The sequence below is a fragment of the Ursus maritimus genome, unplaced genomic scaffold (assembly GCF_017311325.1).
Source record: "Ursus maritimus isolate PB19 unplaced genomic scaffold, ASM1731132v1 scaffold_20, whole genome shotgun sequence".
Classification (NCBI taxonomy): Eukaryota; Metazoa; Chordata; class Mammalia; order Carnivora; family Ursidae; genus Ursus; species Ursus maritimus.
Genome location: NW_024424453.1, coordinates 25,918,018 through 25,945,331, shown reverse-complemented (window position 1 = coordinate 25,945,331; position 27,314 = coordinate 25,918,018). Strand labels below are relative to the sequence as shown.

At 34.9% G+C, this 27,314-nt stretch overlaps 1 protein-coding gene across 1 annotated transcript in view; it reads right to left on the bottom strand.

The window, feature by feature from the left end:
- The window catches only part of STAG1 (stromal antigen 1), a 467,337-nt gene that overhangs the window by 301,908 nt on the left and 138,115 nt on the right, over positions 1 to 27,314 (bottom strand). The window contains exons 2-3 of the mRNA XM_040636781.1: positions 19,801 to 19,913; positions 9,633 to 9,735 (exon numbers count right to left, since the gene is read on the bottom strand). Of these exons, the coding sequence (XP_040492715.1) occupies positions 9,633 to 9,735; positions 19,801 to 19,829 (132 nt within the window). The 5' untranslated portion in view covers positions 19,830 to 19,913. The remainder of the gene's footprint in view (positions 1 to 9,632; positions 9,736 to 19,800; positions 19,914 to 27,314) is intronic.

Here is a 27,314-nt window from a genome sequence, read left to right as displayed (position 1 = left end):
CATAAAAATCTATTTGCTCTTATCTAAGGTCTATCTATTTTATCCCCATTATCCCAAGAGTGATTTTCCCATGTCCCAAATCCAGACAGTAATAAACAGTAAAAATGTTCAGAAACACTGACCCTAATAAAAAGAGTAAGAGAGAAGATAATAATGCAACACGATACATACAATCTTTAGGTTACATCCAAAGGATACAATTTCACAGTCCTGAAAATAATCCCCATCTCAAACATATAAATACACTTTTCCCACTCAAATTGTATATTTGTTTGGAGTTTGGCAGGGGGGGCAGAGTTGTGGGTGAATTTAAACATTAAGGATTTTGATAGTTATTTTGAAGAGTAGTAATATATACATAACCCTTTAATTACTTGTGAATTGACAGGCTCCCTTCCCTACACATTTCTGCCACATAGGTGAGGCCACCTGTAGGTGTATTCCCATTCCTAAACAAGGATCCAAGGTGCTCTCAAATGAAAGAAATGGATCATGTTCCACATCAAACTTGCTTAGTTGTTACAGTTCTGACGTTGTGCCATCTTAAGAACGGAGTCCTTGCCTTAATTCAGATATTACTAATACCTTAGTGACCTAGCCAGTAAACCAGTTCCTCTGGAGCTAGAGTCCTGTCCTAACATTATCAGTCTATCCCAGGGACTGAAGTCCTATCCTTGAATCCCAGGCCATTAGGTGGGTCTCCCACAAGAGGTTGCCAGACCTATAGATCTAGCTCAGAAGACATCTCTAAATGCTTGGACACACATAGTCTCCCTGATGGGACGTGATCCACTTATTCCATCTACCCCAACTACTTCTTGCCTAGGAAATCATTCTTCTATTAATAGCAAGTGGATCTCTTCCTAAATACCTGCCTCAACCTAGTGAGCATGACTAGTTTCTATGTCTTGTCTTATGGAGTCTCATCTAGTCTACCTTCCAGAATTCCTGCTTAAGAGCTCAAGTGACATTTATATGGTATTATTGCCAAATATGCAGAACCTGAATCTAACCATTAGCAAAGACAAATTCAAACTGATTCAAACTACAGAACACAACGTATGAGAAAAGAGATTTTTTTCACAGTTCAACACAACTCATTTCTTTATTCATCATGTAGTTACTTTGTACCAGATACACAAAAAAAAGCTGATCCTTCCATACACTACCACATGTCGTTTTCAAAGAACTTATAGTATTTAAGATGTATTTTCCAACATCCCAATACAATGTTGTCAATTGGTGATGGAGGAAGACTCATGCTTCAAATTCCATTAAAAATAATGTAAGTGAGATGTCCATGGTCCACACGGTTACTAATGAAGAAAACCAGAGTCATGTGTTCATTGCTGGACATTCCAGGGACAGAGTGGGGGAAAAAAGATGCTAACGATTACATGTAGGAAAACAAAACTACCTGAAACAAAGCCTGACTAAAATTATTACGTAATGACTTTTACAGAAAATATGCTCATGAAGTCATAAATCTACACACAACTTCACTGCATCTTTGTGATAATGATGTAATCAAATGTCAGAGTTTAGAACAAATGCGTTATTGAAAGTATCTATTACATAACTTAAATGTGTACCTACACTTCTGGTAAACTGTTTTAAGTTACCATTGCTGTGCAGGAAAATTAACCATCCTAAACTACTCTATCCCCAAAGCTCTATATAAAATGAATTGTACTCTGAATGTGCAATGACTTTCCTAAAAACTTAAAAGACACAAGATATACTAACATTGCTTTTTAGCTTTGTGCCCTACCTGAATTTGTTCACAAGCTCTAAATGTACAATAACACCTACCCTTTTCACAATAGTGTATATAAACATACTTGGAATAACAATATAAAATCATTACATACAAATAATTAAAAGAAAACCAGAAACACAAATAACTATAATATAATATAGTAAACTACAGTATATAAAAAATACATTTCACTGAAATTTGGTTTAAGGTATGTGCTGGAAGGGTTCTATGAAGGGACAGATAATTTCCAGCAACAGGTAACCAGAAAAGTTTCACAGAAGAGATGAGCTGCCAGTTGAGACTTAATGGATTAGTAAAATTGGTACGATTAGCTTAAACAGAATTTATGAAGCAAGGATTCCAGAAAGAAAAAACACCATGAGCTAAGGTTTAGAAGTGAGAAAGCACAAGACACCTACACATAGAGGACAAAGAAATGTAATCTGACTGAACAAAAGGTTATGAATAAGGAAACACAATAAAATATCAAGTTGTAAGTTAGAAGAACATAACTCACAACAAAAAGGCACTTCTTGTTATTTGAACAAGTTAAAAAAAGGTCAAACTTGACAATATTTTTTTTAAAGATTTTTTTTTTATTTTTTTTATTTATGTGACAGAGAGACAGCCAGCGAGAGAGGGAACACAGCAGGGGAGTGGGAGAGGAAGAAGCAGGCTCCCAGTGAGTAGCCTGATGTGGGACTCGATCCCAGAACGCCGGGATCACGCCCTGAGCCAAAGGCAGATGTCCAACGACTGTGCTACCCAGGTGCCCCAAAACTGGACAATATTTTTTAAAATGGTATTGAAAAGGGAAAACACTTCCTACTACAGGAAGGAAGCTCACAGTTCAAACTCCCTATAAAGTGAAAACTAAAAAAAGGAAATTGGGAAAAGGAAAAGAAGAGACAGAGGTAGAAGACACTGTGAAATAAAAATTTATCAGACTGGAATCTAATTAGATACAGGAGAAAGGGAAAGGAAGGGGGGGATGAGGAGACTCAATGGTGATTCATGTTTTAATTGTTGAGTTCCTAGAAGAATTGTGCTATGTTTTAACAAACTTAAGGAAGTCCAAACTAAAAACTAGTCAATAGGAGAAGTAGTAAACGAAAAATTAATAATAAAATAGGTAACAAAGCTGGTTTGAGAAAGTAGATACAATTCCAAATGATGAATACATTTCAAAAACTTATCATAAAAGTGCGTAGGCTTAAGCTACAAAAATCATTTTGTAAAGAGATTACTGTTTCTTAGAAACATAAAAACAGAGAAGTGCTATAGAAAATGACAAACAGGGGGCGCCTGGGTGGCACAGCGGTTAAGCATCTGCCTTCGGCTCAGGGCATGATCCCGGCGTTATGGGATCGAGCCCCATATCAGGCTCCTCCGCTGGGAGCCTGCTTCTTCCTCTCCCACTCCCCCTGCTTGTGTTCCCTCTCTCGCTGGCTGTCTCTATCTCTGTCAAATAAATAAATTAAAAAAAAAAAATCTTTTAAATAAATAAATAAAAAGAAAATGACAAACAGGCAATTCAGAAAAGAAACACAAATGACCAATAGTTCAAAACATACTGTTAAAATTTTACACCACTTAAAAATAAGTAAATTTTTAATCATTAGTATAATCAACAGTAAGATGGGAAGTGCTGTGTATTTTGCTGTGTGACAGGCAAACCAGTAATACTCATCCAAAGCTTTCAAAACATGGCATACCTTCTTGACCGACCAACTCCAATTTTAATACAGGATTAAAAAAGATCAAAGGATCTAGCAAAATTTATTTGGGAGCTAGTTTATGTCAGCATGGAAAATGTATTTGTGAGATAGCTTATGTCAGTATGAGTTAGATTAATGAAGAATTTTTAACATAAATGATAGATGACAGGGGATTAATTAATTTGGTAGAAAATACCAGAAAGCCATTAAAAATTATGTAAAATATTTAAACATCATGAAATTCATAATATTCTACACAAAAGTACCAGTTAATTTAGGAGATCCAACTCTTACAAATTTACCTGTTACCCTATTCTTCCGATGCTTGCTAAAATTTTGTGTATTCTCCATCTTCTATGTGTATGAATATATAGAAATTAGAGTAAAAATTGTATCTCTTTTTATTTACCTTTCCTTTTCAGCCAAGGCAAATATAAAAGTTAAATAATTCTGAGAATGAAAGTCTAGGTTATCATTTAAATAGAACAAAGAAAACAAAATCCTTAATAAAACATTAAACCAAAGACTAAAGATAGTTTAGGTTACAGATGTATTGATTTACATTACAACCAATAGCAAAATGAAATCCTGGACTGAATTCTGACCCAAGGAGAAACAATTATTTTTTTCTTTCCTTAGGGCATTACTAGGACAACGAGTAAAAACTGAATAAAATGTATAGATAATAGTGTTATATCAATATTATTTTCCTCGTTTTCATAATTGTGCTGTGGTTGCATAAGAGAATGTCCTTTATTTTAAGGAACTTCATACTAAAGCATTGGAAGTGGCACCATGTCTGTGCCTCTCAAACACTTCAAAAGTAATAATAGATAAACAATATAATAGACCCCATTATCTGTAGTTTCACATTCCTCAGTTTGAGTTACTTGCAGTCAACCACACTCCAAAAGCAGGTGATCCTCCTTCTGACGTATCATCAGAAGATCAATAGTAGGCTAACACTATGACATGATGTCTACATCACGGACCACACTTCATCATATAGGCATTTTCTCATCTCACATCATCACAAGAAGGGTAACTACATTACGATAAGATATTTTGAAAGAGATTCCACATTCATATAACTTTTATTACAGTATATTATTTTAATTGTTTTTAGTTGTTGTTATTAATCTCTTAATATGCCTAACTTCTAAATTAAACTTTATTGGGGCTCCTGGGTGGCTCAGTCGGTTAAGCATCCAACTCTTGATTTCAGCTCAGATCATGATCTCAGGTTCATGAGACTGAATACCACACAGGGCTCTGTGCTGAGCATGCAGACTGCTTGAGATTTTCTCTCTACCTCCCTCTCCCTCTGCTCCTCACCCCCACTTAACATGCACACGTGCTCTCTCTAAATAAATAAAATTAAACTTTATCGTAGGTATGTATATACAGGGAAAAAACAGTATATATAGAGTTTGTTCCCATCCACAGTTTCAGGCATCCACTAGGGGTTCCCTGTAGATAAGGGGGGGAATATTGTACAGGTTTACATATATAAAAATATATATTTACATGTATATGTGTATTTATAGAGGAGAAAATATGATAAACATAGCAAAATGCTAACATGTGGATAATCTGTTTGAAGAAATCTGTATAGAAATTTTTTGTAGAATTCTTGCAAATTTTCTCTGAAATTATTTCAAAATAAAAGAATTTTAAACACCAGGAAAAAAAGAGTGACAATTTAACAAAATTAAATACCATTCATATATTCAAAGAATATTTACTGAAAGACAGACACTAGTACACAGCAATAAACAAACAAGATAAAAATCCCTACCTTCATGACGCTTATCTTCTAGTAGGTGTAGACAGACAGTAAGTACATAAGTAAAATGTATACTCTGTTAAATAGAAATCAAGTGTTGTGGAGAGAGGGGAACACACACAAACATACACACACACACAATTACCTTTTTCCATGTGTATAAGTCTCCTTGGGTAGGAGTCAGGATTTGTAATTTAAAATGCCACCTTTAGGGGAGGTGACAATAAGAAGATAAGACAGGGCCCTAATACAAGGACCAAGCCTGACAGATTCGAGCAAAAGAATATGATGGTGGCTTAAACCAGTTTTGTAGTAAAAAATTATTGACTCAATCTGAAAATTGATTAGATAGAATTTGCTGATATACCAAATACAGGTGAGAAAGAAAACAACAAAGATGGCTACAGGTTTAAAGCCTGAGCAACTACAGGATGGAAGTCACTGTTATGGAAAAGATGTGGGCAGGGGATAAGCAACTTGGGAGTTTGGTTTTTTAAACATTGTAGCCCCATTAAATATCTAAAGGAAGAAACTCAACAGACATTTGAGGAATGACTCTGGAGTCCAGGGTAAAGTCCATCCTGGAGACATAAATCTGGGAGACATAAACTTATACATGGTATTTAAAGTCATGAGACTGGATGTGATCACCAAGGGAGTAGTGTGTGTTGACAAAGGAAATGATGTCTATTACTTGTTAATATAATCATAGGGTTAGTATAAACATGATAGAGTGTTTGTTTAGAGATCGTTGATCATTTGAGTAGAGAGCTACAATTACAAATATGAATTAGGTAGTTTAATAACAAACAAAAGTCTCTGAAATAATAGTATACCAAAAAGAAATACCAATGAGATGCCCCATAAGAATTTAAAAATGAAAAGAATACTACCCATAGCAGAAAGTCCTTATACTGTTTTCATATGGCTGAGTAAACAAAATCAGAGATCATGAAGTCTTCTTAAAAAATATACACAGTATTAAAACAGCTAAACAAAGCATGTATCAATCAAAACAGAACTGTCCAAAATGGAGCCAGCTGATTGAAACTGTCTAAGTAATCTTCAGAACAGGTACTGGAGCATATGCAAATCTGATCATTCTGACAATTATACCTCTCAATATAAATTAATAGCTTTGGCATTTTGGCATTCTTGATAGAAAGGCTTTGGGAGTTTAAGATAAGAGTTCAAAACCTAGCTTTGCCGCTTATGCTGTGTGTGACCTTAGGCAAATTACCACTTCATACTTTTGTTTTCTATTTTGTAAACTGCATATAAGACTATTTCATAGTACTGACATTACAATTAAATGACATAAATAGCATCAGCTAGTGCAAAGCCAGGGTTGAAATTCAGGAAATTGTGTTGTTTCCAAGAATAAGAAATGGGCTTGAGTCAGGTGGAATAAGTATAGATACCTATGTGAACTAATGAGTATGAAAATATAGACTGAAGTCTAACACAAGTTTCTAGAATGCACTATCCTATCCTGGCAAACTCTTTTTCAGTTCTATAAACATGGGAAGAGAATGTACTGTTTACCTATTAGATTATGGAGAAGCAATTTTAGTAAAAATTAAATCATATTTCTAACCACAAAAGAGCTAAATTTGGATATGCATACTCCTTTTCAACAAGAAAAGCAAAAATATTATAGGAATGCAGCTATAGACACATCAAAATTAAACAGGTTCTAAAGAAAAACATAATAGCTTGTTGAAGGGGTGATAAATTCTCTTTAGAAAAAAAGGTGTTTTTGAAGAAGGAAGCACTTAATCTGAATCTTATGAAGTTAACAATTTAAATTGGAGGACAACAAATTCAAGTAAGTAATCATACAGGAAGTTCATTTTCCTACCCTCAAGCAAGTTTAGTCTTATTTTCAATTTGCACCTATAACTCATGAATCCTAGTGAAAACAATGTAACTTCCCTATAGCCTCAGAAAAATCATACAGTGATAGTAAGGAGAACTAGAATAGTCTCCAGCATTTAAGTATAAAACTCTTTCACTTTTCCCAAAATGCTTTCATAAGGAATATTCAACCATCAAATATTCTAACAAAATTGAGAAATATTATAAAGAGTGATTTTAACGTATGTCTTTTCCTCCACAATTTTTTCCTTTTAAATAAAGGTGGAATATAAGAATGTAAAGAAAAATGGTAGACGTCATCCCTCTAACCATTTTTTAAATTTAAGATTGTGCTAGAAAATTAAAGGTTATGAAGATTCATTGAAGCTAATTAAAATCCGAGGCAAAGAAACATGGATAGAACAGCAATAACATAGAAAAAAGTCTTAAGTCACAAGGACATATTTATAATAACTGGTTAACCTTACCATTAACATTACCATCAATTGCAACAAGTGGATTTTATTTGCATCATGATTCAAACCAACAAACTATACTTTAAAAATGATAATATTTATGAAAAAGTGGTTATTTGGTGATACTTATACCATATTTTTATCTTGAGATATGATAATGATATTTATTGTTAAATAAAGATAAATCAAGTCCTGGGCAGAGGACCTAAATAGATATTTTTCCTAAGAAGACATACAGATGACCAACAGACACATGAAAAGATGGTGAACATTAATAATCATCAAGGAAATGCAATCAAAACCACAGTAAGGTATCACATCACACCAGTTAGAATGTCTAGTATCAAAAAAACAAGAAATAACAAGTACTAGCAAGGATGTGGAGAAAGGGAACTTTCCTGTACTGTTAGTGGGAATGTAATTGGTATAGCTACTATGAAAACCAGTACGGAGATTTCTCAAAAAAATTAAAAACAGAAATGCCACCTGAGCTAGAAATTCCACTATTGGGTATTTACCCAAAGCAAATGAAGACTAATTCAGAAAGATATATGCACCCCTATGTTCAGTGCAGCATTATTTAAAATAGCTAAGGCACAGAAAAAACCTACATTGTCCATTGATAGATAAATGGATAAAGGAGATACACAGACACATAGACACACACACACACACACACACACACACACACACACACACACACTCTGGAGTATTACTCAGCCATAAAGAAAACTGAAATCTTTCCATCTGTGTGGCAAATGGATGGACATCCATACAACATGGATTGATTTATAGGGTATTACACTAAGTAAAATAAGTTAGATGGAGAAAAACAAATACCATATGATTTCATTTATATGTGAAACCTAAAAAACAAAACGAAGACAGAAAGAGATTCATAAATACAGGGCACAAACTAGTGGTTGCAAGATGGGCAGGGGGAGGGTTGGGGGAGCAGTTGATGAGCAAAATAAGCAAAAGGGATTAAGGAGTACAAACTTCCAGTTATAAACTAAATTAGTCATAAGGATAAAATATACAGCCTCGGGAATATAGTCAATAATATTGAACTAACACTGTATAGTGACAGGTAGTAGTTACACTTATCATGGTGACCACTGCATCATACACAGAATGGTCAAAACGCTATGTTGTGCACCTGAAACTAATAAAACATTGTATATCAACTATACTTCAATAATAAAAATTTTAAAAAGAAAAAGCAAGCCCATATCTTTAAGAAATGCATTCTGAAATATTTACAGATGAAATGATGTCTATATGAACTTGGAATAAAATGGGAAATAAGGGGTGGAGAAATGAAAGATTAGCCATGACTTGATAGCTGCTGTAGCTAGGTAATGGTTATATGGAGAGTTCATTATAGTATTATGCCTCTCACAAAAAGGAGACTGAAATTTTCCATAATAACAACTTTCATAAAATAGGGGGAAAAATTGCTAATACCAAATCCTATCATAAAAATGAGTGCAGAATAGTACAAACCTTAACCCTTGACATGGTGAGTGATACTGTCTCTGAGAGCTTATGCTACCTTAAACTGAACAATGACTGGTATACTCAAAAATATATAAAGATACCCTCTCAAAGTACGGATATCCAGAGTTCTTCTAAACTTCTCAATCATGTATCAATGAGAATATATTCTGACACTGGGCCAAAATCCCAAACTAATACTACCAAAATGCATACTTAAGACCTCACAAGAAATCAGAGTTGCATTTAAAAAGCAAGGAAGTGATAACTAACTACATTTCATTTCTTATTAATCATCTTCTCCATGTCTTTACATGGATCATAATTAATTTACAAGTGAAGCAAGGAGAGCAAAAAAGATACTAAAATCAAATTCCTTTTCTGATCATTGTTAATTCAATTCATGAAGAAAATTTCCAAAAATCTCTAATATGCCACCAAAATGTTTAAAAAGTATTAACAGAACTAGAATTAACAGCTTATATCAAGCCCCTTTACTCAGTAACCATTACAACGACAAAGACAAGTATAATACATACTGGAGGCCGACCAGGACGACCCCTTTTTCTTTTTCCTTTGATCTCTGTCTCTTCAAGTTCGCTGCCAGCATCAGAATGGGCAGTAGTTTCATTAGTTGAATCCCTAGAAAATGTGATATATTATTTTAGTGAACAAATTAATTCATATATACAATGCAGTTCTGTTCCACTACTTTCCTTACCTCCTGGAATATGGATGATATGAAGTGTGTTTTCTTCCACTTCCAGAAAAAATCTTTAGGAAAGTGAAAATGTTATCCTTCCTGCCTGTATCACATAACATTGAGTGACATGAATCCCCAAATTGATAGAGAAACAAAGAAAAGGAAATGATTCTGGAATGACAGCTGCTATACAAAATATAAATGAAAATTCAGTTGAAAAAGATGAATTCATCAATACAAAAAAATTAAGTCTTAGGAGGAATTTTATTATTCATTTTTTTAAAAATCATGAAAGTCAATAGAAAAAGTTTAACAACTGGCTCTGCAAAAAAATATGCACATAAACGAACAGAGATGTTACTGATAAAAAGGATATATAACAATTTACTGACAATAAAAAAATACACAATATTCTTATTGTAAATTCCATATAACTAATCAATTCACATAAAATGAGAATTTTCCCACTCTTTATCCATACCTAACCTTTGGTTTCAAGTGGTGAACAAACACGGTTTTGACATCAAAAATCACTGATAATTTTATTCACTTAATGAATAGGATACAAGTGAAATGACAGAGATATTTTTTAGAACTTTACTCATCGGTCAGTGGTGTGGGCAACTTCTTTACTGAATCAGTAACAGTTCTCAAATACTAGAAGGATACTTCCTCACTATGTGTGTTATTATGTTGTAATGTCTATAAACCTGATATACCTTTAAATTTAATCTGCATTATTAATAACTTTATCACGTTAGGTTTACAGACAAATGACAACAATAAATTGAGCCCTGATCTTAGTGTTTCCTGCTTTTCATAATGTAAATACTCCTACCACAATTTCAAACTACCAAAGTGACAACAGACTTGAGAAGTAATGAACAGTAGTACACCACTAAAAAGTATTTCTACCATATAAATACAATAGGTGTATGTAAAAACTTCAAGAGCATAAAAACAGTAACATAAAATAATTAGAAAGTGGTGAGTTTTGAGGATTTGTTACTTTTATTTTTAATATGGTTTATTTAATTTTAAGTACATAAAAGTTATCTTTTTATAATGACAATGTTAATTTAACTGGGTCACAAAATTCCTGGAAATTTAATGTTATCTATTCAGCTCTCCGGGCTGGCTCTAGCACACCACTGAAAAGATAGAGAGAGTATGAACAATAACTTCTTTACTAAATTTTATATTACTAACAGTATAAAGGATATGCATAAAACTGCAAAAGGGAATCAGCGAAGGGGAGTCCAACACACAATCTATTATTTCTCCATCTGCTTCACTGAATGCTCTCAGTATCATTTCCTTTCTGTGTCAATCGCCTAAAGCTCAATTCTTTAGTGTCTGCTACTCTTCTCTCTATACCACACTCTCAGATCTCACCCACTTGATGTATAACTTCTATCACTTTGATACGTTACCAATAGATCTGATCACCTATTTCTCCAAAGAAGACAAAGGGCTAACAGACTCATGAAAAAAATGTTCAACTTTACTCAACATCAGAAAAATACAAATAAAAATCAATGAGATAACACCTCACACCAGTCAGAAATGGCTAAAATTCACAACTTAGGAAACAACAGATGTTGGAGAGGACACGGAGAAAGGGGAACCCTCTTACACTGCTGGTGGGAATGCAAACTGGTACAGCCACTCTGGAAAACAGTATGGAGGTTCCTCAAAAAAAAAGAGAACTACCCTATGACCCAGCAATTGCACTACTAGGTATTTATCAAAAGGATACAAAAATAGTGACTTGAAGGGGCATATGCACCCCAATGTTTATAGCAGCAATGTCCACAATAGCCAAAGTATGGAAAGAGCCCAGATGTCCATTAATAGATGAATGGATAAAGAAGATATGGTATATACATACACACACACACACACACACACACACACACACAGGAGTATTACGCAGCCATCAAAACAAATGAAATCTTGCCACTTACAAGGACGTGGATGGAACCAGAGGGTATTAAGCTAAGCGAAATAAGTCAGTCAGCAAAGTAAGTCACCATAAGATTTCACTCATATGTGAAATTTAAGAAACAAAACAGAAGATCATAGCAGAAGGGAAGGAAAAATAAGATAAAAACAGGGAGGCAAACCATAAGAGACTCTTAACCATAGGAAACAAACAAGGTTGCTGGAGGGGAGATGGGTGGCAGGATGGGGTAAGTGGGTGATTGGCATTAAGGAGGGAGCTTGATGTAAATGAGCACAGGGTGTTATATGCAACTGATGAATCACAAATTCCACCCCTGAAACTAATAATACACTATATTAATTAAATTGAATTTAAATTTAAAAAAGTTTTTTTAAGATTTTTTATTTATTTATTTGACAGAGATAGCCAGCGAAAGAGGGAACACAAGCAGGGGGAGTGGGAGAGGAAGAAGCAGGCTCCCAGCGGAGGAGCCCGATGTGGGACTCGATCCCGGAACGCCGGGATCACGCCCTGAGCCGAAGGCAGACGCCTAACAACTGCGCTACCCAGGCGTCCCTAAATTTTAAAAAATTTTTAAATAGACCTGATCATCTGTAATTCAAGATTTTTAAGTCATGTGTAACATGCTTCCTTGAATGCCACATCAAATTCACCAAATACCACATATAAAATTAAGTCAGCACTGACTTATTTCTAGCTCTCTGCTCATACAATTAACTGACTTATTTAGTTAATGCATGAGGGTACTTTAAGTTGTTATGCAAATTTATCATGATCACCGTTATCCTGTCTTACTCAGATTCTTAGAATCATATCAATCTTCCTCTTGTGCCATTAGCTAATAAGTGTTCCCAAGTTGTCCTCCATATTCTTTCCATGATTATTACCATAATCACCACAACCTGAATTAATCTCAACTTATCTAAATTTCTATTTCCCTCATGCAAGGCATTCTATATGACATATTGCCAGTAACATTCTTAACATCACAATACTTCCTTACTTGCAAATCTTCAAAGATGATCTGGTATTTAAAACTGTAAACAGAAAAAAGACTGATACTTCCGAGGAAGATGGCAGAGTAGGAGGATCCTAGGCTCACATCAACCCACAGATCCACCTAGATAACACCCACATCAAGATATATAACCCAGAGAACCACCAAAAGACTGTCACAACAGCCTCCCCACAGGTAAATGTAGAGAAGAGGCCACATCAAAGAGGGTAGGAAAGGCAAAAACTTGCACGGAGCCAAACAGACCCACTGTCTGTGCGAGGGCGGGAAGTCACAGGCACCGACAGGAGAGTAGAACAGACACCACACCAGGCACACGAGGCACCCCAGGCATGGAGGACCCACACTAGGAAGACTAATCACCATAACATCTGGCTTTAAAAACCAGAGGGGCTTAACTTTGCAAGTTCTTACAATCACTGGGGCTTAACACCAGGAACTTTAAAAATCAGGAGGCTGCCTCTGGGAGAGCTGGAGGGCAATAGGAAGCAGAGTCCCTGCCCTTAAAAAAAAAAGCATGACACGGCATAACAGCCAGCCCCAGAGAGATAAAGAACAGAAGAAGCAGTGTGAAAAACTTGGGTTAAGGGAGGGAGATTTGTTTTCTAATCTCAGAGCATATGCTGGAGGGGTAGGGACCTTTGGGAGACTTCTCCAAGAACAAAAGAGCTGGCAGGTGCCACTTCCCTCCCTATCTTTCAGCCTAGATACATGGATAATACAGAACGAGTACAAACACACTATCCATCTAGCTTGCTAACAGCGCCCTCACCCCATGCTTTCCTGTGGACCCACCCCCTCTAGCCCCACCTCCGCAGGAGTCTATCCAAAGCTGTGCCACAAGCATGGGAGTGTGCAAGCAGCCCCAACAGGGACTAGGAACACCCGAAAGTGACTCCTGCCCTGGATAAAGGGGAAGAAAACACACATACCAGTTTGACTGCAGCCCTGGCAAGGGGCTGGGGGCATACAGCTTGTCTGACTGCAGGCCTTCCCACCAATGAAAGCTTCTCATGGGTCAACACAGGGAGAGCACCCTGCAGTTTGTTGCTACTGCAGCTCTGGCAAATGCGTGGTCTGACCTAACTCAATCCCAGGGTCACCCAGATAGGCACACTAATAACAAAGAAACAAACCCTGCCCATGATGGGCAGAAAGAGCCATTACAGAGAACCAGACTGAAGGCAAAGGCAGCTCAGCCACAAGAGCTGCATACAACACTCAAAGGAGACACCCCTGAAATCAAAGGCTTGGGTGAAGAGGGGACACTGCATTGTAGGGTACTACAGGACCTCTTATTCACAAAGCCATTACTTTCGATAGGAGAAGATGTAGGTGACTTTCCTAAAACACAGAAACGAGAGTTAGAAAAAATGAGGAGAGACAGACGAATATGTCGCAAATAAATGAACAGGACAAAATCACAGCTAGAGACCTAAAATGAAATGGAGGTAATATGCCTGAGAGAATAAAGTAATAGTCATAAAGATACTCACTAGATTTGAGAAAAGAGTAGAGGATCTCAAAGAGAGCCTTAACGAAGAGACAGAAAATATAAAAAAGAACCAATCAGAGATGAAGAACTCAGTAATTGAAATTATAAATACATTACAGAGAATAAATAGTAGACTAGAGGAAGCAGAAGAATGTATCAGTGACTTGGAGGACAGACTAATGGAAAGCAATGACACTGAAGAGGGGAGAGAAAAAAATAATAATAATAAATGAAAACAGACTTAAGCAGGACACCTGGATGGCTCGGTTAAACATTTGCCTTCGGCTTAGGTCATGATCCTGGGGTCCTGGGATCGAGCCCCACATCGAGTTCCCTGTTCAGTGGGGAGCCTGCTTCTCCCTCTGCCTGCCACTTCTCCTGCTTGTGCGCTCTCGCTCTCTGACAAATAGATAAATAAAAACTTCAAAATAAAAGACATAAGGAACTCAGTGACACCAATACGCATAATATTTGCATTACAGGGATCCCAGAAAAAGGAAGGAGAGAAAAGGGAGCATAAAATTTATCTGAAGAAGTAATAGCTGAAAGCTTCCTGAATCTGGGGAAGGAAACAGAAATCCACATCCAGGAGGCACAGAGAGCCCCCCAAAAAATCAACCCAAGGAGGTGCCCACCAAGACACAAAGTAATTAAAATGGTAATAAAGAGAGTATTTTAAAAGCAGCAAGAGAAAAAGAAATAATCACATACAAGGAAAACCCCACCAGGCAATCGGCCAATTTTTCAGCAGAAACTTTGCAGACCAAATGAGAGTGGCATAATATATTGGGCCACTGAAAGAAGTGAAGGGAAAAAACTTGCAACCAAGAATACTCCATCCAGCAAGGCTATCATTCAGAAGAAAAGGAAAAATAAAGAGTTTCCCAGAAACACAAAAGTAAAAGGAGGTCATGACTACTAAACCAGGCTTACAAGAAATGTTAAAGGGGATCTTTTGAGTAGAAAGGAAATACCATAAAGCAAGAGTAAGAAAAGTAGGACACAGTAAAAATAAGTATGTCTATAAAAATCAGTCAAGGGATTCACAAAAGCACTGAATCACTATATCTTACCCTGAAACTACTAGAACAATGTATTTTCATTACATTGGAATGAAAGTTTTTAGAAAACTTTTTAAAAAATAAAATTAAAGTTATAAGTAATATTGATCCAGTCCAGGGCTACACAGTATATGTATTAGGCTTGGGGGTCTTACAGTCTCTCTGTCTACTATTCAACTCTACCATCATAGCCTGAATGCTGCCATATATAATATGTAAGTGAATGGATGTGTCTATAGTCCAATAATATTCATAAAAGCAGGAATCTGAGCCACTAGCAGTAGTCAATTCCTGATCTAGTTCATCTTATTCATCTCCACTAAAGAATAAAAAATCATACTGCATTTTTCCTCAATACAGACCAAATAGATTGTTTACATATACTGCGTGCTATTTATATACATTATCTAGAATAAACATGCACAAAAACCTCGTAAGAAAACATATTATATCAATACAGACAAATGAAAGATCTGAAAATGTGATAATCTTGTCCATAGTCACATACCTAGCAAGTGGCACAGTCCACTTAGATCTCAAGGTAAACCTGAATTCTCTATCTCCATGTCAGGATAACACACTGCAAATATTATGTTTTCTTTTTCTCTTGTGTGGACAGAATCTACTAGGGCTTTTGATGCTTTAAATCAGAAAGTAACTATAGGAACATGTTTGTTCTAGCATATAATATGTAACCCATTAGTGAAAAAAATTTATCCTTGAGCACTAAAACTTAACTGATAAAAAACAGAAAGGTACAATTTATTTTCTAATTCTGCCAACTACAGCCTATTTAAATGGCAATGGCTATTACCAACAAATTACTAACACATTCCAATGAGTATATGTGTATGTGTATTTATTAGAATATACGATAATATAATTTTTTTTTACTTCAAGCAATAGTGAGGATATAAGAATACCAGGAAGAGGTTCATATTACCACACACCCTAACTCTGAATCCCAATCTGAAGAATAACATTATTAACAGTTTTACCACTATCCTGCCATAAATATATATGTTTTTGCATATATAAATACATACCAAAATATGACTTATTTTATCGTTTTACTTTCTTCTTCTAACTATATTTCCATTTAAAATTTTTTATTTAATAGGAATCTTCCATACAATTACAAAGAATTCCAGAATAGTACTCTACATAATACATATTAAATTTATTTAATTACTTCCCTGTCAGTGAGCACTTAGACTGTCTCTAGCTTTTAAACTATTAAAGAGCTAGAACAATTGTCCTTGTACAGTAACTCTTATTATACAGTAACGAATTTCTCTCTAGGACAGACACAGAATCCTTGATCAAAAACTCAAACTTTGACCAACTGCTGCAAAAAATCTACAAAAACCCTGCCAATGGCTAATGTTCACATTTATAATACTACCAGACAGAAGTTAAGAGAATGGAAGAACCAGATCAAATATTGTAAGAATGAATTTTAAGAGCTCTCCAAATTCTGTCTACCTCTCTCCATTTCCACTGTAATCACTTCAGTTCAAGTTGTCAATATAACTGGCTTTCATACTGCAATATCCTCCTCCTAACAAGTCTTCTTGCTTCTACTGTTGCCCCTCCCAAATATTCACTATACTACCCTAAGAGTGATTTTCTAAATCTCTCCCATGCATCTCTTCCATGCTTAAAATCCTGAAGTGACTTCTTGCTATCCCTAAGAAGAAAAACTCAAAATTCCTAATATCATTTAATCAGTTCCCTGTATAATATAGCCCCACTTTACTCACAAACCTTAATCTCATGTCACTGTCCATCCCAACCCTGAAAAAATAAAAAAGAGAAAGAATGGCTTTATTTCAGTCTCTCAAACATACCATGATTCCTCCTAACTCGGAGTCTCTGTACATACCATTCCTTCAATCTGAAATTAATACCCTGATCTCTTCTTCTTTCCAAACCTTTCCTCTGCATCAGAGTTAAGCTCAACCGTCTTTTCCATTGAAAAGTAGACTAAATCAAGGCATGTGGTAAAATTCTCACAAAATTCTCCAATTTACCTTCCTAGCACCCACAATGGCAGATCTATAGATTTTGTGATTATTTCATTAATACCTATTTATATAAGCTTCATGACAATACAGACTGAACCTCTACTACATGTTATTTCTCCCCAGAACTTGACATATCTTTAGATACTATGTAGCAGAATATAAAAATATGTGGTAACTGATAATATTTCACAATGCCTAACAGTGAACACCACTAAGGTGACAAATTCATCAGTGATAATAATATCTAAGTAAGCTAAGAAATAACAAGGTCACAAAAAAAATTAAAAATAAAAACAAGGTCACTCACTGGAATTACCTTTCTGTGTCTACTTATAATAATCATTAATCAACTAAACATTAAGAATTGCTTGGTCAAAATATTTTTGTTTTTGAGGAGACTGTAGAGATCAATTTATTTTCTCCCTCTTTTTTTGAAGTAGGCTCCACACCCACATGGAGCCCAACATGGGGCTTCAACTCAACCGTGAGATCAAAAGTCAGACACTCAACCAACTGAGCCACACAGGTACACCAAGATCAATTCTAATATATTGCCTTCACTTTACAAATGATGGAAACTGAAGTTTACAAATACTAAGAAATATATTTCCTTCCACTTACAATGCAGACATGGTACTGCTGGCTGGCTGGATTAAACAATGTAATATATGCTTATAATATCTGTCAAAATCCTCAGAGAACTGGACGCCCCCAATAAATGTTCCTTAGATCTCAACTTGGCCAAGAGTACAATCTCCCACTGACAGATTGAAAGCAAAGTTCGTTTACCCACCTAACATATCACCACTATCCAATACCCATAATCATAATATAGGTTTACATTTTAATGGAAAAAATTCAGTTACTCACCAAAAAATGATGTTAAATACTAGTGTGTCAATATAACTTCTCTTTAAATACAACGTGTATTTAAATACAACCTCTGTTCCATATTTAATCAAAGAAATATTTCTAATGGGCCTACCTAATACCTAATAATATAAAATAAAAATGTGCAGTTTTGTCAGAAACAAGGGTTATAAAACACTATGTTAAGTATGGTGCTAGAAGAAAAGCAAAGAACATTACAGGACCACAGGAGGAAACCTACCCTAACTTTGAGGAGAAAGAAGAGTTTTGCTGGAGGCATGACACATCAGCTAAGACCTACAGGATTAGTGAGCCTGCAGGTAAGAGCAGAGGTAAGAAGGCACTGCTGGCAGGACAAAGATTTTTTTAAAAAGAAAGAAAATATTATGTGGAGACCTCCAAAATTATTTAGGAAGTATTAAGACACACAAGTTAAGGGGGCGCCTGGGTAGCGCAGTCGTTAAAGCGTCTGCCTTCGGCTCAGGGCGTGATCCTGGCGTTCTGGGATCGAGTCCCACATCAGGCTCCTCCACTGTGAGCCTGCTTCTTCCTCTCCCACCCCCCCTGCTGTGTTCCCTCTCTCGCTGGCTGTCTCTCTGTCACATAAATAAATAAAAATCTTTAAAAAAAAAAAAAAAAAAGACACACAAGTTAAGTAATTTGAAAGGGCTTAAATTTTATCTCCTATATTTGGGGGGGAAAGGGATAGGTTTTTCAAGCATGTAAAGAAATTTAGACAGCTCTTTTTGTCTTAGATACCTGAAGGGAAAAAAAAAAAAAAAAAGGCCAGGAAACCCATTAAAAGGTGCCCACAATCTCTTGGGAAAGAAGTATATAAATGAACTGGGGCAATAAAGATATAAATAATTACATAAACTGCTGATCACTTTCATTATATCTAAACCATTGTTTTCATATAGGATCACAGTATGTGGATTCCTAATTTGCATCCTGATGAAACCTACAGAAGGGAAAGTATCTGCTACTACACATTTCCCAAAGAATATAAAATAAGACTCAATTCTAGATCCATCCTACAACTCCAACAAATCTAATGAGATGCTACCAGAAATGCCAATGCAACCAGAATGGCCCAACAATCACAATCTCAAGAAAAGAAGGTGGGGGAGGTTAGAGGGTATGTGTTGGAGAAACAGTATGATATAACTTCTGTAAATGGTCCCACAAAATATTTACAGTTTGCAGGCAATTCATTCTCTATCACAATTTGTAGCACAAAAGCAGTCAAACGATTTGTAAAAGAATAAGTATGGCTCTGTACCAATAACACTTTATTTATAAAGAACAGGCAGCATGTCAGATTTGGTCCACGGGTCACAGTGTACTAACCCCTGATAAGGAGAGTAACATCTTCTTTGCTTAATACCACAAAAATACTGATATTACAATAGCAAGGGCCATGCACAGATATGGTAATTATACAATCTAACAGCTGTTTGATTTCAGACATACTGCTCAACTATCAGAGAACCTACTTGTGTGTTTCATTAAAGCATTTCATACACAAAAATGTCATTTAAAAAAAAAATAAGAAAGCTGCAATACTTACTGTAACACTGGTAACTCTGAAGTAATCATTGCTGAAGAGGTCTTTCCAACAATGCAGCAAAAGAATCAAGTGCTGTACAACTCAAAACTTTTTAAATAACCTCAAAGTCAATCCTGTTAATTCAAAAAAAGAAAAAAAAAGAAGACAATTATTTTATTTCCAGCTTTACCGAAGTATAGCTGACAAATAAAATTGTACGATATTTAAAGCATACATGATGATTTGATACACATATACATTGTAAAGGACTCCTCCCCATCAAATTAATTAACATATCCATCACCTCACAAATGAAGGTGGGAATACTGCTATCCACCTTACAGAAATAAAAAGATTATTAGAATGGACAGCTGTATGCCAATAAATTATATAACCCATTGTTAAATGGACAAATTCCTAGAAACACACAAATTGCCAAAACTGGCTTAAGAAAAATAGAAAATCTGAACAGATTATACTGATGTAAAACCCTAAAAACAAAAACCTAGCAAACAGAATCCAACTACATAGTGAACGTAATATATGCCATGGGCAAGTGGGATTTATTCCAGGAACGCAAGAGTGGTTCAACTTAGAAACATTGGTCGAGTAAATACATTAATAGAAAGAAAGAAAAATGAACTACATGATCATCTCAAATTACGACAGAAAGCATTTGGCAAAATCTCAAGGGAAACCAAAAAGCCAAATACTCTTTCATAATAAAAACATTTTAAAAACTAAAAAGGGAACTTTCTTAATATGATAAAGGGCACTTATGAAGAATACATAGGTAGCTTCATTAATGGTGAAAGACTAAAATAAAACCTTTCCCCCTAAAATCAGGAAGAAAACAATAATGTCCATTTTCACCACACCTTTAAAAATGTACCACTGTATGTTCTAGCAAGAGACAAGAGACAATTAGGCAAGAAAGAGACATGAATTACATCCAAACAGAAAAGAATTACGTTATCTCCACTCACAGACAGCATAATAGTTTATGTACAGGAAATCTCAGAGAATCAACAGCAACATAATATTAGTAAAGAAAAGTTTCAGGGTGCAAATAACATACAAAAATCAATTGTGTTATTAGAACTAATAAATTTATTAATGGTGCAAGATACAAAAATATGAAAAAAATTGGTTGTGTTTTTGTACACTAACAATGAACAAATCGAGAAGGAAATAAGGGAAAATTTTCCATTTGTAAAATTATCAGAAAGAATAAAGTAATCAAAAATAAACAACCAGGGCATCTGGGTGGCTTAGTCAGTTAAGCATCTACCTTCAGCTCAGGCCATGATCCCAGCGTCCTGGGATCAAGTCCCGCATCAGGCTCCCTGCTCAGCAAGGAGTCTGCTTCTCCCTCTCCCTTTGCCCCTCCACCTGCTCCTGCTCTCTCTCTCTCTATTAAATAAATAAATCTTTTTTAAAAATGTTTAAAACATAATAAAAAATAAACAACCAGGGTGAAAGACCTGTACGCTGAAAACTAAAAACACTGCTGAGAGAAATGAAAGACGACACCAATAAATGGAAAGACATCCACTGTTCATGAATAGGAAAACTTATTATTGTTAGGCAGTCAACACTATCCAAAACAATGTACAGATTCAATGCAATTGCTATCAATATCCCAAATACATTTCTGCAGAAATAGAAAATTCCATCCAAAAGTTGTATGGAATGTCAAAGAAGAGACTCTTAAAAGCCAAAACAACACTGAAAAAGACCAAAGCTGGAAGTCTCATACTTCCTGATTTCAAAATGTACCACAAAGTGACAATAATCAAGACTGTGTTTCTGGCATAAAGACAAACAAAGAACAATGGAAGAGATCCCAGAAATAAACCCTCGCACATACTGTCAAATGAATTTTCACAAGAATGCCAAGACCATGCAACATGGAAAGGACAGTCTTTTCAACAAATGATACTAGTAAGCAACATGGAAAGGACAGTCTTTTCAACAAATGATACTAGTAAGAGTGACATTCACATACAAATGAATGAAGTTGTACCCTGACCATACATCATATACAAAAATTAACTCAAAATAGATTAAACATCTAAATGTAAATGCTAAACTATTAAACTTTTTCAGAAAACATAGAGCAAAAGCTTTATGACATTCTATGTGGCATTAATTTCTTACATATGACACCAAAAGCACAGGCAGCAAGAGAAAAAATAGATAAGATGGACTTCAACAAAATCAGAAACTTGTGGGGGCACCTGGCTCGGTTGGCTGAGTGTCCATCTCTTGGTTTGGCCCAGGTTGTGATCTCATGAGTCATGGGATCAAGCCCCCTGTAGGCTCTGCACTCAGCAGGGAGTCTGCTTGGGATTCTCTCTCCTCTCCCTCTGCTCCTCCTCTGCTCATAGGCACATGTGCACACTCTCTCTCTCAAATAAGTAAGTGTTTAAAAAAACCCAGAAAATTCTGTGCATCAAAGGACACTATCAAGAGAGTAAAAAAGAAAGCAGAGGGGTGCCTGGTGGCACAGGTGATTATAGCTTCCAACTCTTGGTTTTGGCTCAGGTCGTGATCTCGGGGCTGTGTGTTTAGAATGACTAAAATTTAAAAGACCATTTCAAGTGTTGGTGAGGAGACAGAAGAATGGGAAATTTCACATATGGCTAAAGTGAATGAAAAATAGCATAAACCCTTTCAAAAAAGGGTTGGCAGTTCCTTAAAAAGTTATACATACATTAGTCATGACTCAGCAACATCTCTCCTCAGTATTTGTCCAAGTGAAAAGAAAGCTTACATTCATACAAAAACATATATTCAAATGTTTATAGCAGCTTTATTCATAATTCCCCAAAACTGGAAACATCCCCCAAAACGGCCTAAAGCAAATGACTAGATATATAATATGGTACATCTACACAATGAAATACTATCAAAAAATTTAAAGGAAGACTGCTACTGATTGATATATGCCACAATACTGGTGAATCTCAAGTGCACAAACTATATACATATTATATAATTCCATTTATGAGATATTATGGAAAAGTACAAAGACAGAGAACAGATCAGTGGTTGTTAGAGGTTGAGGGAGAAGAGGACTGACTAAAAAGAGAGGCGTAATAGAAACTGGGGGTAAATGTTGCATGCAAATTTAACACTTTTCTTTGAAATCCAACCAGAATTTTTTTGTAGGAATTACTGAAATAATTCTCAAATAAACAGGAAAAGAAAAAGGAACTATAAGAACCAAAACAATTTGGAAAAAGAACAAATAAGATTCATATTACCTAATTCCTATAAACATACAAGCTTACACAACTTTATATAAGAAACACAAAAACAGAATGTTTTACATACTCCCATGCAACTTGGATTTTTCACTCAGGAAAGCATTGTGGACCTCATTTGTTTTAATTATTATTTCTTTAAAAGTATTTAAGCCATTCTTTACTGAAAGTTTAGACCGTCTCTAATTTTTTACTACTGTATACAAATGCTGTCATCTATCCTTCCTCAACTACACAAACATATTTGTAGGACAGATTTCTTGTGATGAACATTTATAAAACATTCATATGATTTTTTACTGCCAGATTTCCCTCTAAAAATACTATACCAATATACACTCCTCTTACCAGTATATGTTGAATTAGTTAAATATAAAAATATACTCACTACATATTTAAGTTTATTAAAGTAATACAGTTTCAGCTTTATACTAATACACCTTTAAAGGTAGAACACATCAGTACACCCTTCCTGCTCTAGACTGTAACCACCTTGCTTTGAAAACAAAGTCCACACCAATTAGATCATATACCAAGATGTCTAATGACGATTTGGGACATTTGCAAGATTTTGAAAATCTCAATTCATGGATATCTTACTTAAGAAAAATAATCTGGTGCATTTTTATTCTCTACTCACTTTTTTCAATGAGTATCTTATTTTACTGAGCACATCCAACTTTGTCTTAGAAATCTGTACATTGTGCCTTGTCTACCCTGTACAGCTTTAGAAATGTTTCCCTCAGTGGAGAAGATATAAATAAATGATGAGTTTCAGTCTTTCCCTTAACATTATGCCAACCCTTAAACTAATTATTTTGTTCTAACCATAGCTTTAAAAGCCTTGTTTGTATTTAGTATTTTTCAGAAGCCATCCTAACATTATTCCTATAGTTCTGTCAATTTTATAAATCATCCTTGGCCACATATAAATCTATTCTGTTTTTATAGGTTGTCATCCTTAAACTGGTATTGCTCTGTAACCACTGAGATTTCCTTTTTTTTCTTAATATTGAGAACACCCAATATTAATAACTATCTACTAAGTACTGCCTACATGCTAGGCATAGTGTTAATTTTTATTTTTAAGAATGAAAATTCCCCATTTTTTCAGAGTTAGCTTGGTTTTGAAGATACTCTACATAAAAGAACAACCCTTCCTCCCTCCCCCACCCTCACCTCTCTCTGGAAGTTTTTCTAATATCTAAGTACATTTCTCATGATGAGGAATTTTGTATGCTGACCTGATTACTTCTTCCATTTCTCCAATCAGTTCTCACCTTCATAAACAAAGTGCAAAAGAGTCATTTCCCTCGTTTTGTCAAAATTCTAAGAGATTTTTTTTAAAAATGGCGAACCTACGAAATATCAGGCAGAAAAACAGTAAGGACATAGGTAAACTCATAACCTCACCAATAAACTGGATATAATTGACATCTATAGACTACTTCATCTATTAACAGCAGAATTCACATTCTTCTCAACCTCACTTAGAACACTGGTCAGACATGACCATATTATGAGCCATTAAATACACATTAACAAATTTGAAAGAAAAAAATCATACAGTGTATACTTCACACTAAAATGAAATTAGAAATCAAATTAGAAATCATCACTAGAAAGAAAGCTGAAAAATCCCAAAACACACAGATTAAACAACACACTTCTAAATAACACAAGTGAAAGAAATTTCAATAGAAATTTTAAAATATTTTGAGCTAAATGAATATTAAAATACAACTTAATAAAATTAACAGGTGCAGCAAAAGTAATGCTTAGAGAAAAATTTATAGCACTGAATGCATACAATAGAAAAGAAAAATCTAAAATCAATCATTTATTAAGCTTTCATCTTAGGAAACTAGAAGAAGCAAAAGCAAGCAGAAGAAAAAAAAATAATTAGAGCAGAAATCAAAGAAGCTGAAAACAGTAAATCAACCATGAAAATAACTGAAATCAAAAGCTTTTTTCAGAAAGATCAAAAAATCAATAACCTCTAGGCAGGCTAATTAAGAAAAAAAGAGACAAGACACAAATTACTAAAGTGAGAAATCAAAGAAGAAATAGCATTGTAGAATCCGATGACATTAAAAAGATTAAAAAAGGTTTACTGTGAATTATTCCCACAAATTTGGTAACTTGGATGAAACAGACCAATTCGCTGAAAGACACTACCTGCAAAAAATCTGAATAGTCTTATTTTAAGAAACTGAATTAATAATTAATAACCTTCTAAGACAAAAAAACACCAGACCCAGATCAGTTCACTAATGAATTCTACCAAACATTTAGGGAAGAAGTTACACAAATTCTTTACAATATCCTCCAGAATATATAAGTAGAGGAAATACTTACTAACTCATTCTATGAAGGCATTATCCTAATACCAAAACCAAAGACATTACAAGAAAACTGCCGAGCAATATCTCTCACAAACACAGAGGTAAAAATACTCAACAAAATATTAGCAAATCAAGAATTTTAAATGTACTAAAAGAATTGTACACCACAACTAAGTGGTGTTTACCCCCGGTATGCACAATTACTTAACATATGAAAATCAAATAATGTAACCTATCACACATCAAGAGGCAAGGAAGAAAAATCACATGGTGGTATCAAATGAACAGAAGGCATTTCCACAAAATCCAACACACATCTGTGATTTTAATAAAAACTCTCAGCAAGTAAAATAGAGGACAACTTCCTCAACTTGGTAAAGAACATCTATAAAAATCATACAGCTAACAACCTACATAACTGTGAGAAACGAGAAACTTTCCCACTAAGAACAGGAACAAAACAAGGACAACTTCCCTCTTACCATTCCTTTTCAACACTATCCAAGTCCAAGCGAATGCATTAGGACAAGAAAAGTAAATAAAAGGTATACAGACTGGGAAAGGAGAAATTAAGCTTTCTTTGTACACAGATTACACAACTGTCTATGCAGAAAATCTGAAAGAATAGACCCCCCCGCCAAAAAAAACACCCACCCTCCTGGAACTAATAAGCAATTACAGTAGGGTTGCAGGATATACAGTTAATATATAAAATACCTTTCAAATAAGCAAACGAATAAATGGAATTTGAAATTAACAACACAATGACATTTACCTTGGCACCAAAAAAAGAGAGAAAACAGGTATAAATCCAACAAAATATGCACAAGATCTATATAAGGAAAACCGTAACTTGATGAAACTTGATGAACAAAATCCAAGAACTAAATAAATGGATACCTATTTCATGTTCCCAGATAAGAAGACTCAGTATTGTCAAGACATCAATCCTTCCCAAATTGACCTATAGATTCAACACAATCCCAATCAAAATCCCAGCAAATTATTTTTGTATTTATCACAAACTGATGCTAAAGTTTACAGGGAAGACAAAAAGACCCGGAATAGTCAACACAGTATTAAGAGAGAAGAACAAACTTGGAAGAATGACACTACCCGACTTACTGTAAAACTACAGTAATGAAGACTGTACCAAAATCCAAAGTAGATCAATAGAACAGAATAGAAAGACTGTAAATAGACCCACACAAACACAGTCAACCGATCTTTGACAAAGGAGCAAAAATAATATACCATGGATAAAAGACAGTCTTTCAACATATGAAACTAGACACTGACATGCAAAAAAACTAAAAACAAAAACAAAAACCCTTAAACACAGATCTTACATTCATCACAAAAGTAACTCAAAATGGATCAAAGACCTAAATGTAAACTCAGAAGTATACAACCCTTAGAAAGTAACATAGGTGAAAATCCAGACGACCTTGGGTATGACGATGACTTTTTAGATACAACACCAAAGGCAAAGCTATGAAAAATTTTTTTGACAAACTACACTTCATCAGAATTTTTAAATTCTCCTCTGCAAAAGACACTATCATGAGAATGAGAAGACAACTCGCAAACTGGGAAATAATACTTGCAAAAATATTTTTATCTAACTTCTGAAGTGTCATTCAAATTATACAAAAAATATAATAAAACAACCAACCTATTAAAATATGGGCATAATTTCTGAACCAATACCTCAACGAAGAAGATACACACATGGCAGATAAACGTATGAAAAAACACTCAAGCATCTTTTGTCACTAAGGAACTGCAAATTAAAAAACAAACCCAAAAAACAAAAAAAAAACAGTGAGATACCTCTACACACCAACTAGAATGGCAAAAATCCAGAACACTGACAAAACCAAATGCTGGTGAGGATGTGAAGCAACAGGAATGTAAAACA